The sequence below is a fragment of the Aythya ferina genome (assembly GCF_964211825.1).
Source record: "Aythya ferina genome assembly, chromosome: 6".
Classification (NCBI taxonomy): domain Eukaryota; kingdom Metazoa; phylum Chordata; class Aves; order Anseriformes; family Anatidae; genus Aythya; species Aythya ferina.
In genome coordinates, this window is record NC_140303.1 from 18,143,664 (window position 1) to 18,160,987 (window position 17,324).

The 17,324-nt window shown below is 41.2% G+C and overlaps 1 protein-coding gene across 1 annotated transcript in view; it reads left to right on the top strand.

Annotated features, from left to right (window-relative positions):
- Positions 1–17,324, top strand: part of TTN (titin) — a 243,431-nt gene that overhangs the window by 197,842 nt on the left and 28,265 nt on the right. The window contains exon 271 of the mRNA XM_084523042.1: positions 113–17,218. Within this exon, the coding sequence (XP_084379168.1) occupies positions 113–17,218 (17,106 nt within the window). The remainder of the gene's footprint in view (positions 1–112; positions 17,219–17,324) is intronic.

Below are 17,324 nucleotides of genomic sequence, written 5' to 3' on the forward strand. Positions count from 1 at the left end.
TTTGTTTTTCAAATGGTGGGTGGGGGATAAGTTCAGACAGTGTAAGAGTGACTTCCCCTGTAATGTAATGATGTTGTATAATGTGGTACTTTATCTTTTGCTCACTTTTCAGACCCACCAGGTCCACCTGCAAATCCAAGAGTGACTGACACTACAAAGACAAGTGCATCTTTAGCCTGGGGCAAGCCTCATTATGATGGTGGTCTTGACATCATTGGCTATATAGTGGAGCATCAAAAGGAAGGAGAAGAAGAATGGGTAAAAGATACAACAGGGACTGCTTTAAGAATCACGCAGTTTGTTGTTGCTCATCTGCAGCCAGGAGCCAAATACAATTTTAGAATCTCTGCCATGAATGCTGTAGGTGTTGGAGAACCAGCAGTAATTCCAAGTGTGGAAATTAAAGACCGGGAAGAGATTCCTGACTTTGAATTAGATGCTGAGCTAAGAAGAACACTTGTTGTTAGAGCTGGGTTAACTATTCGGATTTTTGTGCCAATTAGAGGACGTCCAACTCCAGAAGTTACGTGGACAAAAGATGATGTTTCACTCAAAGGACGTGCCAGTATTGAAAATACAGACTCTTTTACACTCTTGATTGTCACAGAGTGCACCAGATACGATGCAGGAAAATATGTAATGACTCTTGAAAATGCTGCTGGTAAGAAGACTGGCTTTGTAAATGTAAAAGTCTTGGATACACCAGGTCCACCAATAAACCTTAAGCCTAGAGAAATAACAAAGGACAGCATCACCCTCCAATGGGATATGCCTCTGATAGATGGCGGTTCACGTATAACCAACTATATTGTTGAGAAACGTGAATCAACTCGGAAAGCATATTCAACGGTCACAACCAACTGCCAGAAGTGTTCTTTCAGGATTCCTAATTTGGCGGAGGGGTGTGAATACTATTTCAGAGTGCTGGCTGAAAATGAGTTTGGTATTGGTGAACCAGCTGAAACTGCAGAACCAGTAAGAGCTTCTGAGGCACCATCCCCACCTGAGAGCCTTAATATTATGGATGTGACACGAAACTCAGTTAGCCTGGCTTGGCCAAAACCAGAACATGATGGTGGTAGTAAGATCACTGGGTATGTAATTGAAGCACAAAGAAAAGGAACCAACCAATGGGCACATATCACAACTGTAAAAACACTGGACTGTGTAGTGAAGAATCTAACTGAAAATGAAGAGTATACTTTCCAGGTTATGGCAGTTAACAGTGCTGGAAGAAGTGCCCCAAGAGAAAGCAGACCAGTTATTATCAAGGAGCAAATGATGCTTCCAGAGTTTGACCTCCGTGGTATCTACCAGAAAACAGTCATTGCCAAAGCTGGTGACAATATCAAGATTGAAATCCCTGTTCTTGGTCGTCCAAGGCCAACTGTGACTTGGAAGAAAGAAGACCAGATACTTAAGCAAACACAAAGAGTAAATTATGAAAATACTGCAACTGCAACCATACTAACCATTAATGAATGTACACGAAGTGATAGTGGTCAATATCCACTGACAGCTAAAAATATTGTTGGAGAAGTTAGTGAAGTTATTACAGTTCAAGTTCATGACATACCTGGACCTCCTACTGGACCAATCAAGTTTGATGAAATTTCATCTGACTTTGTTACATTTTCATGGCAGCCTCCTTTGAATGATGGAGGTGTACCAATAAGTAATTATGTTGTGGAGATGCGTCAAACTGACAGTACCACATGGACTGAATTGGCAACGACAGTGATACGTACTATATTTAAAGCTACTCGTCTTAGTACTGGAGTAGAGTATCAGTTCCGAGTTAAAGCTCAAAATAGGTATGGAATTGGTCCAGCCATTACTTCAGAATCTGTCGTTGCAAACTATCCATTTAAGGTACCTGGGCCTCCTGGTACTCCTCAGGTGATTGCAGTCACCAAAGAAACCATGACCATTAGTTGGAATGAGCCAGTTACTGATGGTGGAAGCCCCATTCTGGGCTATCATGTTGAAAGAAAAGAACGAAATAGCATTCTTTGGCAGACTGTGAGTAAAATGCTGGTATCAGGCAATATCTTTAAATCAACTGGACTTACTGATGGCATTGCATATGAATTCCGTGTTATAGCAGAAAATCTGGCTGGCAAGAGTAAGCCAAGCAAGCCATCTGAGCCTGTATTTGCTCTAGACCCAATAGATCCACCTGGTAAGCCAATACCGCTGAACATTACCAGACATGCAGTGACATTGAAGTGGACTAAACCAGAATATAATGGTGGTTTTAAGATAACTGGCTACACTGTTGAAAAACGAGACCTTCCTAACGGCCGTTGGCTGAAGGCTAATTTCAGCAATATACTAGAAACTGAATTCACTGTAAGTGGTCTGACAGAAGATACTGCCTATGAATTCCGTGTGATTGCTAGGAATGCTGGTGGGGCTGTCAGTCAGCCCTCTGAGCCATCAGATGCAATAACTTGTAGAGATGACATTGAAGCACCAAAGATAAGGGTGGATGCTAAATACAAAGACACCTTAGTGCTGAAAGCAGGTGAAGTTTTCCGACTTGAGGCTGATGTTTCAGGTCGCCCTCCACCATCAATGACATGGACAAAAGGAGAAAAAGAGCTTGAAGACACAGCAAAATTAGAAATAAAAATAGCAGATTTCTCTACTGTTCTTATCAATAAAGATTCTTCAAGAAGAGATGGCGGTGCTTATACACTTACTGCAACAAATCCCGGTGGCTTTGCCAAACATATCTTCAATGTTAAGGTTCTTGATAGACCTGGTCCCCCAGAAGGACCTTTGGCTGTGTCTGAAGTCACTGCAGAAAAATGTGTGCTGTCATGGTTACCTCCACTGGATGATGGAGGTGCAAAGATTGACCATTATGTGGTTGAAAAACGTGAAACCAGTAGATTGGCATGGACAGCTGTAGCCACAGAAGTTCCATTAACTAAACTTAAGGTTACTAAGCTGTTGAAGGGCAATGAATATGTGTTCCGTGTTATGGCTGTTAACAAATATGGAGTTGGCGAGCCTCTGGAATCAGAGCCCATTCTTGCAGTAAATCCATATGTGCCACCTGATCCACCTAAAACACCTGAAGTAACAGCAATTACAAAAGATTCTATGGTTGTCTGTTGGGGCCATCCTGATTCTGATGGTGGGAGCCCAATAACTAACTACATTGTGGAACGTCGTGACAGAGCTGGTCTTCGCTGGGTAAAATGTAACAAACGGGTTGTTACTGACTTACGTTATAAGGTGTCGGGACTAACAGAAGGCCATGAATATGAATTCAGAGTTATGGCTGAAAATGCTGCTGGAGTCAGTGAGCCAAGCCCAACCAGTCCATTCTACAAAGCTTGTGATACTGTGTTTAAGCCTGGTCCCCCAGGTAATCCTCGTGTTCTGGATAGCAGCAGGTCCTCTATTACAATAGCATGGAACAAACCAATATATGATGGTGGTTCAGAGATCACAGGTTACATGGTTGAGATTGCACTGCCAGAGGAAGATGAATGGAAGATTGTAACTCCACCAGTAGGTCTAAAGGCCACTTCTTTTACCATCACTGACCTAAAAGAAAACCAAGAGTATAAGATCCGGATATATGCTATGAACTCTGAAGGTCTTGGAGAACCTGCTCTTGTTCCTGGGACTCCAAAAGCTGAAGAAAGACTGCTACCTCCAGAGATCGAACTTGACGCAGAACTACGTAAAGTTGTAACTATTAGGGCCTGCTGTACTCTAAGACTCTTTGTCCCAATTAAAGGAAGACCAGCACCTGAAGTAAAATGGACAAGAGAACAGGGGGAATCTTTGGATAGAGCAAGCATTGAATCAACAAGTTCTTATACTCTGCTTATTATTGAAAATGTAAATAGATTTGATAGTGGCAAATACATGCTGACAATTGAAAACAGCTCAGGTAGTAAGTCAGCATTTGTGAATGTCAGAGTTCTTGATACCCCAGGGGCACCTCAAGATTTGAAAATAAAAGAAGTTACAAAATCATCTGTTACACTCACGTGGGAGCCTCCTCTCATAGATGGTGGCTCTAAAATTAAAAACTATATTGTTGAAAAGCGTGAATCAACAAGAAAAGCTTATTCAACTGTTAATGCCAATTGCCACAAGACCAGCTGGAAAGTCGATTCATTACAAGAAGGCTGCAACTACTACTTCAGAGTCCTAGCTGAAAATGAGTATGGAATAGGCCTTCCAGTTGAAACTTCAGAATCAGTAAAAGTATCAGAAAGACCACTTCCACCAGGGAAGATAACCTTGTTGGATGTGACAAGAAATAGTGTGTCCTTATCTTGGGAAAAACCTGAACATGATGGCGGTAGCAGAATTCTGGGCTACATTGTAGAAATGCAAAGCAAAGGCAGTGAAAAGTGGTCAACTTGTGCTACTGTAAAAGTTACTGAAGCCACTATCACAGGATTGATTCAAGGTGAAGAATACACCTTCCGTGTTTCAGCTCAGAATGAAAAAGGTATCAGTGATCCTCGCCAGCTGGGTATACCTGTTGTTGCAAAAGATCTTGTGATTCCACCAGCTTTCAAACTACTATTTACCACTTTCAGTGTTCTAGCAGGAGAGGACTTAAAGGTTGATGTTCCTTTTGTTGGTCGGCCCAAACCAGCAGTGTTTTGGCATAAAGATAATGTGGCATTGAAGCAAACTACCAGAGTAAATGCTGAAAGTTCAGAAAATACCACAGTGTTAACAATAAAAGAAGCATGCAAAGAAGATGTGGGAGCATATTTAGTTAAACTTACAAATTCTGCAGGTGAAGCAACTGAGACCCTAAATATTGTTGTCCTTGACAAACCAGGACCTCCAACTGGCCCAGTTAAAGTAGATGAAGTAACAGCAGATAGTATTACCATTTCCTGGGAGCCACCCAAGTATGATGGTGGTAGCTCTATCAATAATTATATCGTTGAAAAAAGAGACACATCCACCACCACTTGGCAGATTGTGTCAGCTACTGTTGCAAGAACAACCATAAAAGCATGTCGGTTAAAGACTGGCTGTGAATACCAGTTCAGAATCACAGCTGAGAACAGATATGGGAAGAGTACATATCTTACTTCAGAGCCGATTGTAGCCCAATACCCATTTAAAGTTCCTGGTCCACCTGGAACACCTTTTGTAACAAGTGTTTCAAAGGACAGTATGGTGGTACAATGGAATGAACCAGTCAATGACGGTGGTAGCAAGATCATTGGTTATCACTTGGAGCGCAAAGAAAGAAATAGCATTTTGTGGGCTAAACTGAATAAAACACCTATTCCAGATACCAAATTTAAGACAACTGGCCTTGAGGAAGGTCTTGAATATGAATTCAGAGTTTATGCAGAAAACATAGTGGGCATTGGAAAAGCAAGTAGAGCATCTGAATGCTATACCGCACATGACCCATGTGACCCTCCTGGTCGCCCAGAACCTATAATTGTCACAAGAAGCTCAATAACACTTCAGTGGAAGAAACCTGTATATGATGGTGGAAGTAAGATCACAGGCTATGTTGTTGAAAAGAAGGAGCTACCTGATGGTCGCTGGATGAAAGCAAGTTTCACAAATGTCATTGATACCCACTTTGAAGTAACTGGTCTGGTTGAAAACCAGAGGTATGAGTTCCGTGTTATAGCACGAAATGCTGCAGGTATTTTCAGTGAACCATCTGAGAGTTCAGGTGCCATTACAACAAGAGATGAAGTAGAACCACCTCACATAAGTATGGATCCAAAATACAAAGACACAATTGTAGTACATGCTGGTGAGTCATTCAAGCTTGAAGCCGATGTACATGGGAAACCAATACCTTCCATTCAGTGGCTAAAAGGTGATCGTGAACTGACAAATACTGCTCGTATGGAAATTAAAAGTACTGATTTTGCAACAAGTCTTAGTGTGAAGGAAGCCATTAGAGTTGACAGTGGTCAGTATATACTGTTGGCAAAGAATGTTGCAGGTGAAAAGAAAGTTCCTGTTAATGTCAAAGTTCTTGATAGACCTGGACCACCAGAGGGACCTGTTGAGATTACAGGTGTTACTGCTGAAAAATGCATGCTGTCATGGAAACCTCCACTACAAGATGGTGGTAGTGATATTTCACACTATGTTGTGGAAAAAAGGGAAACCAGTCGCCTGGTTTGGACTGTTGTTGATTCAAATGTGCAGACCCTTAACTGCAAAGTTACTAAACTTTTAGAAGGAAATGAGTATGTTTTCCGCATCATGGCAGTAAATAAATATGGTGTTGGTGAACCTCTTGAGTCTGAACCAGTACTTGCAAAGAACCCATTTGTAGTGCCACTTCCACCGAAGGCACCAGAAGTCACCGCAATTACCAAGGATTCTATGATAGTTGTATGGGAAAGACCAGCTTCAGATGGAGGTAGTGAAATCCTGGGCTACATCCTTGAAAAACGAGATAAGGAAGGTATTCGCTGGACAAGATGTAACAAACGCCTGATAAGTGAACTGCGATATAGAGTGACTGGACTGATAGAAAATCATGATTATGAATACAGAGTTTCAGCTGAAAATGCTGCTGGTCTTAGTGAACCAAGCCTGCCTTCCACTTACTATAAGGCATGTGATCCTATTTACAAGCCAGGACCACCCAATAATCCTAAAGTCATGGATGTTACAAGATCATCAGTTTTCCTCTCGTGGGGCAAACCTATCTATGATGGTGGCTCTGAAATTCAGGGATACATTGTGGAAAAATGTGATGTAAGTGATGGTGAATGGGCAATTTGTACCCCTCCAACTGGAATTAAGAATACCCATATGGAAGTAGAAAAACTAGTAGAAAAACATGAATACAAATTCCGCATCTGTGCAGTTAATAAAGTAGGAGTTGGAGAGCATGCAGATGTTCCTGGTTCTGTTATTGTGGAAGAAAAGATGGAGGCACCAGACCTTGACCTTGACATGGAATTAAGGAAGATTGTAAATGTGCGTGCAGGAGGTTCCTTAAGACTGTTTGTTCCCATCAGAGGTCGTCCAACACCTGAAGTAAAATGGGGTAAAATGGATGGTGAGATCAGAGAAGCAGCTATTATAGACACCACTAGCAGCTTTACTTCCCTTGTTCTAGACAATGTTAACAGATTTGATACTGGAAAATATACTCTGACTTTAGAAAACAGCAGTGGAACAAAGTCTGCCTTTGTCAGTGTAAGAGTACTGGATACCCCAAGTGCACCTCTTAATTTAAAAATTAGAGAGATCACTAAAGACTCTGTCACACTTTCATGGGAGCCTCCTCTCTTGGATGGTGGAGCAAAAATAAAGAATTACATTATTGAAAAGCGTGAAGCGACAAGAAAGGCATATGCAGCTGTTGTAACAAACTGCCACAAGACTTCATGGAAAGTAGATCAACTTCAGGAGGGCTGCTACTACTTCTTTAGAATCTCTGCTGAGAATGAATATGGAATTGGCCTCCCTGCAGAAACCAGTGACCCAGTTAAAGTTGCTGAAGTTCCACAGCCTCCTGGGAAAATAACAGTGGATGATGTCACAAGAAACAGTGTTTCGCTAAGCTGGGCGAAACCTGAACATGATGGTGGCAGCAAAATCATACAATATATTGTTGAAATGCAGGCAAAGGGTAGTGAGAAGTGGTCAGAGTGTGCTCGTGTGAAAACACTTGAAGCAGTTATTACTAACCTAACTCAAGGGGAAGAATATCTTTTTAGAGTAATGGCTGTAAACGAAAAGGGTAAGAGTGATCCTAGAGCCCTTGCTGTTCCAATAGTTGCCAAAGATCTGGTGATTGAACCAGATGTAAGACCTGCTTTTCACAGTTATAGTATCCAAGTGGGACAAGATCTGAAAGTAGAAGTACCAATTGCAGGTCGACCTAAACTAACTGTTACTTGGCTAAAAGATGGCCAGAAATTAAGGCAGACAACAAGAGTCAATGTTAGTGATTCAACTGATCTCACTATACTTAATATTAAAGAAACTAGCAAAGAGGACAGTGGCACTTATGAAATCACTGTGGCTAATGTTGTTGGGCAAAAGTCTGCCTCTGTTGAAATTATAACTCTAGACAAACCTGACCCTCCAGTAGGACCTGTGAAGTTTGATGAAATAAGTGCAGAAAGTATCACTCTGTCATGGAATCCTCCAGTGTACACAGGCGGTTGCCAAATCACCAACTATGTTGTTCATAAGAGAGATACCACAACCACAGTTTGGGAAACAGTTTCAGCTACTGTTGCAAGAACTACGCTGAAAGTGACTAAACTAAAAACTGGTTCAGAATATCAGTTCAGAATATTTGCTGAGAACAGGTATGGGCAAAGCTTTGCCTTGGAATCTACACCAGTTGTAGCACAGTACCCCTACAAAGAACCAGGACCTCCTGGCACACCATTTGTGACAATGATTACAAAAGACTCCATGGTCATACAATGGCACGAACCGATAAATGATGGTGGCAGTAGGGTATTGGGCTACCATCTTGAGAGAAAAGAGAAAAACAGCATTTTGTGGACTAAAGTTAATAAGACTATTATTCAGGATACAAGTTTCAAGACAACTAACCTTGAAGAAGGAATTGAATATGAATTTAGAGTTTCTGCAGAAAATATTGTTGGTGTAGGCAAAACAAGTAAAGTTTCTGAGTGCTACGTAGCTCGTGACCCATGTGATCCTCCAGGTCGCCCAGAAGCTATAATAATAAAAAGAAGTTCTATTACTCTACAGTGGACCAAACCAGAATATGATGGTGGAGGTAAAATTATAGGTTATATTGTAGAGAAACGTGACTTACCTGATGGTCGCTGGATGAAAGCTAGCTTCACAAATGTCATTGAAACTCAATTCACTGTAACAGGGCTTACTGAAGACCAAAGGTATGAATTTAGAGTAATTGCAAAGAATGCTGTAGGTGCAATAAGTAAACCTTCTGACAGTACAGGGCCAATAACAGCAAGGGATGAAGTTGAACTTCCACGAATTTCAATGGATCCAAAATACAAAGACACAATTGTTGTAAATGCTGGTGATACATTCAGACTTGAGGCTGATGTTCACGGGAAGCCACTACCAACTATTAAGTGGTACAAAGGAGATAAAGAGCTTGAGGAAACTGCTAGATGTGAAATAAAGAACACAGATTTCAGTGCATTAATAATTGTAAAAGATGCTATTAGAGTTGATGGTGGACAGTATATTTTAGAAGCTTCTAATGTTGCAGGAACAAAGACAGTACCAGTAAACGTAAAAGTCCTGGACAGGCCAGGCCCTCCTGAGGGGCCTGTCCAAGTGACAGGAGTTACAGCTGAAAAATGTTCATTGGCATGGGCTCCTCCTCTTCATGATGGTGGCAGTGATATTTCTCATTACATTGTAGAGAAGAGAGAAACTAGTCGCCTAGCATGGACTGTTGTTGCTTCAGAGGTTTTACCTACAATGCTCAAAGTAACAAAACTCTTGGAAGGAAATGAATATATTTTCCGTATTATGGCAGTTAACAAGTATGGGGTTGGTGAGCCATTAGAATCTGTGCCAGTAATGATGAAAAATCCATTTGTAGTTCCTGGTCCACCAAAGGCCTTGGAAATTACCAACATCACAAAGGATTCTATGACTGTCTGCTGGAGCCGACCAGATAGTGATGGAGGTAGTGAAATCATAGGTTACATTGTAGAAAAGAGAGACCGAGCAGGCATCAGATGGATAAAATGCAATAAACGGCGAATTACAGATTTGCGATTAAGAGTTACAGGATTAGCAGAGGATCATGAGTATGAATTCAGAGTTTCAGCTGAAAATGCTGCTGGAGTGGGTGAGCCAAGCCAAGTTTCCCCTTACTTTAAAGCTTGTGACCCCATATTCAAGCCTGGTCCACCTACAAATGCCCATGTCGTAGATACCACCAAAAGTTCAGTTACACTTGGTTGGAGTAAACCTATTTATGATGGTGGTTGTGAAATCCAAGGATACCTTGTAGAAATCTGTAAAGCAGATGAAGATGAATGGTCACTTGTTACTCCACAGACAGGTGTACGTGCTACTCGATTTGAAATCACAAAGCTTGTTGAACATCAGGAGTATAAACTACGAGTGTGTGCTCTCAACAAGGTTGGTGTAGGAGAGGCTGCATCAGTTCCTGGTACTATTAAACCAGAAGACAAACTTGAAGCTCCAGAACTTGATATTGATTCAGAGCTAAGGAAAGGGATAGTGGTTAGAGCTGGTGGGTCTGCAAGGATTCATATACCATTCAGGGGACGACCAACACCTGATATCACGTGGTCTCGAGAAGAAGGTGAATTCACGGATAAAGTTCAAATTGATAAAGGCATAAACTACACACAACTCTCAATTGACAACTGTGATAGAAATGATGCTGGAAAGTACATTCTTAGGTTGGAGAACAGCAGTGGTTCTAAATCTGCATTTGTTACCGTAAAAGTCTTAGACACACCAGGGCCACCACAAAACTTAGTAGTAAAAGATATAAAGAAGGATTCTGCTGTATTATCTTGGGAACCACCCGTTATTGATGGTGGTGCAAAGGTGAAGAACTATGTAATAGACAAGCGTGAGTCAACCAGGAAGGCATTTGCAAATGTCAGTGCTAAGTGTGGCAAGACAAGCTTTAAAGTTGAAAATCTTACAGAAGGAGCAATCTATTACTTCAGAGTCATGGCTGAAAATGAATTTGGAATTGGTGTTCCAGCTGAAACCGCAGATGCTGTGAAAGCCTCAGAGCCACCTCTGCCTCCTGGAAAAGTAATTCTCACTGATGTGACTCAGAGAAGTGCATCACTCGCATGGGAAAAACCTGAACATGATGGAGGTAGCAGAATTTTGGGATACATTGTTGAAATGCTCCTTAAAGGAACAGAAAAATGGAGTGTTGTTAGTGAGACCAAAACATGCAGCGCAGTTGTGTCTGGTCTGAGTCCAGGACAGGAATATCAATTCCACGTGATTGCCTACAATGAAAAAGGCAAAAGTGATCCCCGAGCACTTGGAGTTCCTGTGATAGCTGAAGACTTGACAATTGCACCAAGTTTCAAGTTGATGTTTAATACATATAGCGTACAGGCTGGAGAAGATCTAAAGGTAGAAGTACCATTTATAGGTAGACCAAAACCTACTATTACTTGGACAAAAGATGAGCAGCCACTGAAACAGACAACCAGATTAAATATTCAGGATACATCAACATCAACTATCTTACATATTAAGGAAAGCAACAAAGAGGACTTCGGTAAATATACAGTAACAGCATCAAATACAGCAGGAACTGCAACAGAGCACCTGAGCATCATTGTACTGGAGAAGCCTGGCCCACCACGAGGACCTGTGCGCTTTGATGAAGTTAGTGCAGACTTTGTTATTTTATCATGGGATCCACCTGATTATACTGGTGGCTGTCAGATAAGCAACTATATAGTAGAAAAGCGTGACACAAGCACTACCACATGGAGTATTGTGTCAGCAACTGTTGCAAGAACAACTATCAAATCAACAAAGCTTAAAACAGGTTCTGAATACCAGTTCAGGATTTCTGCTGAAAATAGATATGGAAAGAGCTCTCCTTTGGACTCTAAGCCAGTTGTTGTGCAATACCCCTACAAGGTGCCTGGGCCACCTGGAACACCATTTGTAACAGCAGCTTCCAAGGACCATATGATTGTACAATGGAATGAACCAGTTAATGATGGAGGAAGCAAAGTGCTTGGCTACCATCTTGAACGTAAAGATAAGAACAGCATTCTTTGGACAAAACAGAACAAGTCACTAATTACAGACACCAAATATAAAACAGATGGCCTTGAAGAAGGTCTTGAATATGAGTTCAGAGTTTCTGCTGAAAACATTGTTGGCATTGGCAAAGTCAGCAAAGTATCAGAATTGTTTGTTGCCCGAGATCCATGTGACCCACCTGGCCGCCCTGAGGCCATTGTTGTTACAAGAAATAATATCACACTGAAGTGGAAGAAACCAGAATATGATGGTGGAAGCAAAATAACTGGATATATTGTAGAAAAGAAAGAACTACCAGATGGTCGGTGGATGAAAGCTAGCTTTACAAACGTGTTAGAAACGGAATTTACAGTAAGTGGTCTTGTTGAAGACCAACGATATGAATTTAGAGTAATTGCAAGAAATGCAGCAGGTTGCTTGAGTGAACCATCTGAAAGTACAGGGCCCATTACTGCCAGAGATGAAATTGAAGCACCGGGGGCTTCACTGGATCCTAAATACAAAGATGTCATTGTTGTTCATGCTGGAGAAACCTTTGCTCTTGAAGCTGATATCCACGGCAAACCTATTCCTGACATTACGTGGTCAAAAGATGGTAAAGACCTTGAAGAAGCAACTGCAAGAATGGAAATTAAAACTACCATTCAAAAAACAACTCTTACTGTCAAGGACTGTGTAAGAGTAGATGGAGGTCACTATACTCTTAACCTCAGGAATGTGGGTGGCACAAAATCTATACCTATCACTGTAAAAGTTCTTGACAGACCAGGACCTCCAGAAGGACCTTTGAAGGTTACTGGTGTCACAGCAGAAAAATGCTACTTGGCATGGTCTCCACCTTTACATGATGGTGGTTCTAGTATCTCACATTATATCATTGAGAAGAGAGAGACAAGCAGGCTTTCATGGACACAAGTAGCTACAGATGTGCAGGCTCTTAACCACAAAGTAACCAGACTCCTTGCTGGCAATGAGTACATTTTCCGTGTAATGGCAGTGAACAAATATGGAACTGGAGAACCCTTGGAGTCTGAGCCAGTTGTGGCTCGTAATCCATACAAACCACCTGGTCCTCCTTCAACACCTGAAGTTTCAGCAATCACAAAAGATTCTATGGTTGTAACATGGGGTCGTCCAGAAGACAACGGGGGTGCTGAAATCGAAGGTTACATACTTGAAAAACGAGACAAAGATGGTGTCCGGTGGACAAAATGTAATAAGAAAAGGCTGACAGACTTGCGATTCAGAGTAACAGGTCTTAGTGATGGGCATTTCTATGAATTTAGGGTTTCTGCTGAAAATGCTGCAGGTATAGGGGAACCCAGTGAGCCATCCATTTTCTATCGTGCTTGTGATATATTATATCCACCAGGTCCACCAAGCAATCCAAAGATTACAGATACTTCCAGATCATCAGTTTCCCTTGCCTGGAGTAAGCCCATTTATGATGGTGGTGCTCCAGTTAAGGGATATGTAGTAGAAGCAAAAGAAGCAGCTGCTGATGAATGGACTACCTGCACTCCACCAACAGGACTACAAGCAAAACAGTTCACTGTAACAAAACTTAAAGAGAACCAGGAGTATAACTTCCGCATCTGTGCCATCAATTCAGAAGGAGTAGGAGAACCTGCTACTATACCTGGTGCAGTTATAGCAGCAGACAAGATTGAACCTCCTGAAATTGAACTTGATGCAGATCTCAGAAAAGTAGTTACTGTACGTGCTAGTGGTACATTACGTCTGTTCGTCACCATCAAAGGAAGACCAGAACCTGAAGTTAAATGGGAGAAAGCAGAAGGAACAATTAGTGATCGAGCTCAGATTGAAGTCACCAGTTCCTATACAATGCTGGTAATTGACAATGTGAATAGATTTGATAGTGGTAGATACAATTTAACTTTAGAGAACAGCAGTGGCAAAAAATCAGCTTTTGTTAATGTCAGAGTGCTTGATACGCCCAGTGCACCCATAAATCTGACGATCAGAGAAGTGAAAAAAGATTGTGTAACACTAGCCTGGGAAGCACCACTTATTGATGGTGGAGCTAAAATTACCAACTATGTAGTTGAAAAGCGAGAGTCCACAAGAAAAGCATATGCCTCAGTTACAAGCAACTGCACTAAGAATTCCTTCAAAATTACTCAACTGCAAGAAGGATGTAGTTATTACTTCCGTGTTCTAGCTGTAAATGAATATGGGGTTGGCTTACCAGCAGAAACACCTGACCCAATTAAGGTTTCTGAACCACCTTCTCCACCTGCAAAGGTCATTCTTGTTGATGTGACTCGCAACTCTGCTTCAATTAAATGGGAAAAGCCAGAGAGTGATGGTGGCAGTAAAATTACTGGTTATATAGTAGAAATGCAAACCAAAGGAAGTATAAAATGGAGTGCATGTACCCAAGTGAAAACATTAGAAGCAACAATAACAGGCTTAAGCCTGGGAGAAGAGTATAGTTTCAGAGTGATTGCTATTAATGAAAAAGGAAAAAGTGATCCAAGAGAACTTGGTGTCCCCGTCGTTGCAAAAGATATTGAAATCCAGCCATCTGCTGAGCTCCTTTTCAACACATACACTGTGAAAGCTGGAGATGATCTTAAGATTGAAGTGCCATTCAGAGGGCGACCTCTTCCATCCATTAGCTGGAAGAAGGATGGGAATCCCTTAAAAGAGACAACCAGGGTAAATGTTCAGACATCAAAGACTTCAACTTCGCTATTCATTAAGGAAGCTTCAAATGAAGATTTGGGACATTATGAATTACATCTTTCAAATACTGCTGGATCATCAACAGCTTCATTAACTGTAGTTGTCCTTGACAGACCAGGACCACCAATTGATGTTCATATTGATGAAGTTAGTGCTGATAGTGTAACTCTGTCTTGGAAACCTCCAGAATATGATGGTGGGTGCCATATTAGCAATTACATTGTAGAGAAGCGAGAAACTACCACGACAACATGGGATGTAGTATCTGCAGCAGTTGCAAGAACATCAATTAAAGTAGCTCGACTTACCACTGGTTCTGAATATCAATTCCGTATTTGTGCAGAAAATCGGTATGGGAAAAGCACTTACACTAATTCTCCATCTGTTGTGGCAGAGTATCCATTTAAGCCTCCAGGACCACCTGGAACTCCTCATGTGGTACATGCAACTAAAACTTCCATGATTGTAACATGGCAGGTACCAGTTAATGATGGAGGTAGCAGAGTACTAGGGTATCACTTGGAGCGTAAAGAAAGAAGCAGCATTCTTTGGGCAAAAGTCAACAAAAGCCTTATACCGGACACACAAATGAAAGTTACAGGTCTTGATGAAGGACTGCTATATGAATATCGTGTATATGCTGAAAACATTGCAGGCATAGGCAAATGCAGTAAATCATGTGAACCAGTTGCTGCAAGAGATCCATGTGATCCTCCTGGTCAACCAGAAGTTACCAATATTACAAGAACATGTGTCTCACTGAAATGGACTAAACCAGAATATGATGGTGGAGCTAAAGTAACAGGATATATTATTGAACGCAGAGAGATACCAGACGGTCGCTGGCTAAAGTGTAATTTTACTAATGTGCAAGAAACGTATTTTGATGTAGGTGGACTTACAGAAGACCAGCGATATGAATTCCGTGTGATTGCAAAGAATGCGGCTGGACTTTTCAGTCAGCCGTCTGAAACAACTGGACCTGTGACTGTAAAAGATGATGTAGAGGCTCCAAGAATTATGATGGATGTCAAATTCAGAGATGTTGTAGTTGTGAAAGCTGGAGAAGTGTTTAAAGTCAATGCTGATTTTGCAGGACGGCCAATTCCAGTGATTTCATGGACAAAGGATGGCAAAGAGCTTGAGGGAAAAGCTAGAGTTGAAATAGCCTCAACAGACCACACTACTGCAGTAACTGTTAAGGACTGTATCCGAGGTGATTCAGGACAGTATGTACTAACATTACAAAATATTGCAGGAACAAGATCTTTGGCAATTAATTGCAAAGTACTTGATAGACCTGGCCCACCTGCAGGCCCATTAGAAATAAATGGCCTTACTGCTGAAAAGTGTCATTTATCATGGGGACCCCCTCAAGAAAATGGAGGTGCAGATATTGATTATTATATTGTAGAAAAACGTGAGACCAGTAGAATTGCATGGACTCTTTGTGAAGGAGAGCTTAGAACAACATCCTGTAAAGTGACAAAACTGCTGAAGGGTAATGAGTATATTTTTAGAGTGATGGGAGTTAACAAGTATGGTGTTGGTGAGCCTCTAGAAAGTGTTGCTGTCAAAGCCCTAGACCCATTTACAGTTCCCAGTCCACCTACATCTTTAGAGATAACCAGTGTGAGCAAAGATTCAATCACTTTGTGCTGGGCAAGACCTGAGACTGATGGAGGCAATGAGATCTCTGGCTATGTAATTGAAAGACGTGAGAAAACTAGCCTAAGATGGATCCGTGTAAACAAAAAGCCAGTTTATGATTTAAGAGTGAAATCATCTGGTCTCCGTGAAGGATGTGAATATGAATTCCGAGTTTATGCAGAAAATGCTGCTGGCCTCAGTCTTCCAAGTCAAAACACACCATTGATTCGTGCAGAAGATCCAATTTTCCTGCCGTCTCCCCCATCTAAACCTAAGATTATGGATTCTACAAGGTCAAGTATCACAATTGGGTGGACAAAACCACTATTTGATGGAGGTGCTCCAGTAACTGCATACACAGTTGAATACAAGAAAATTGATGAAACTGACTGGACAACTGCTATTCAGAACTTAAGAGGTACAGAGTACACAATAACTGGGTTAGCATCAGGCTCTGAGTATGTCTTTAGGGTGAGATCCATCAATAAAATTGGTGTCAGTGAACCAAGTGATATCTCAGAACCTCAGGTGGCAAAAGAAAGAGAGGAGGAACCTACTTTTGATATTGATAGTGAAATGCGGAAGACACTAATTGTAAAGGCTGGTGAATCATTCACAATGACAGTTCCTTTCAGAGGCAAACCAGTGCCAAATGTAACATGGAACAAACCAGATACTGATCTCCGTACACGAGCAAGCATTGATATTTCAGATAATCGCACATCTCTTACTATTGAAAAAGCAACAAGAAATGATTCTGGAAAATATACATTGACATTACAAAACATCCTCAATACTGCTACCTTGACTTTAGTTGTCAAAGTTCTTGATACTCCTGGCCCACCATCTCATATTGCAGCAAAAGATGTGACTAAAGAATCTGCTGTGTTATCATGGGATGTTCCTGAAAATGATGGTGGGGCACCTGTGAAGAACTACATTATCGAAAAACGAGAAGCTAGCAAAAAAGCATGGGTCACTGTGACCAATAATTGTCATCGTCTGTCATATAAAGTAACTGATTTACAAGAAGGTGCTATTTACTACTTCCGAGTTTCTGGAGAAAATGAGTATGGTGTTGGAATGCCTTGTGAGACCAAGGAGGGAACTAAAATAACAGGTATGTTTCACTAATAAAAATAATTTAATATTATGTAGCAATACATATTCTAAAATGTTTACTTCCAAATAATATAAAAACATGTTAAATCTATTAACTGTAAGAA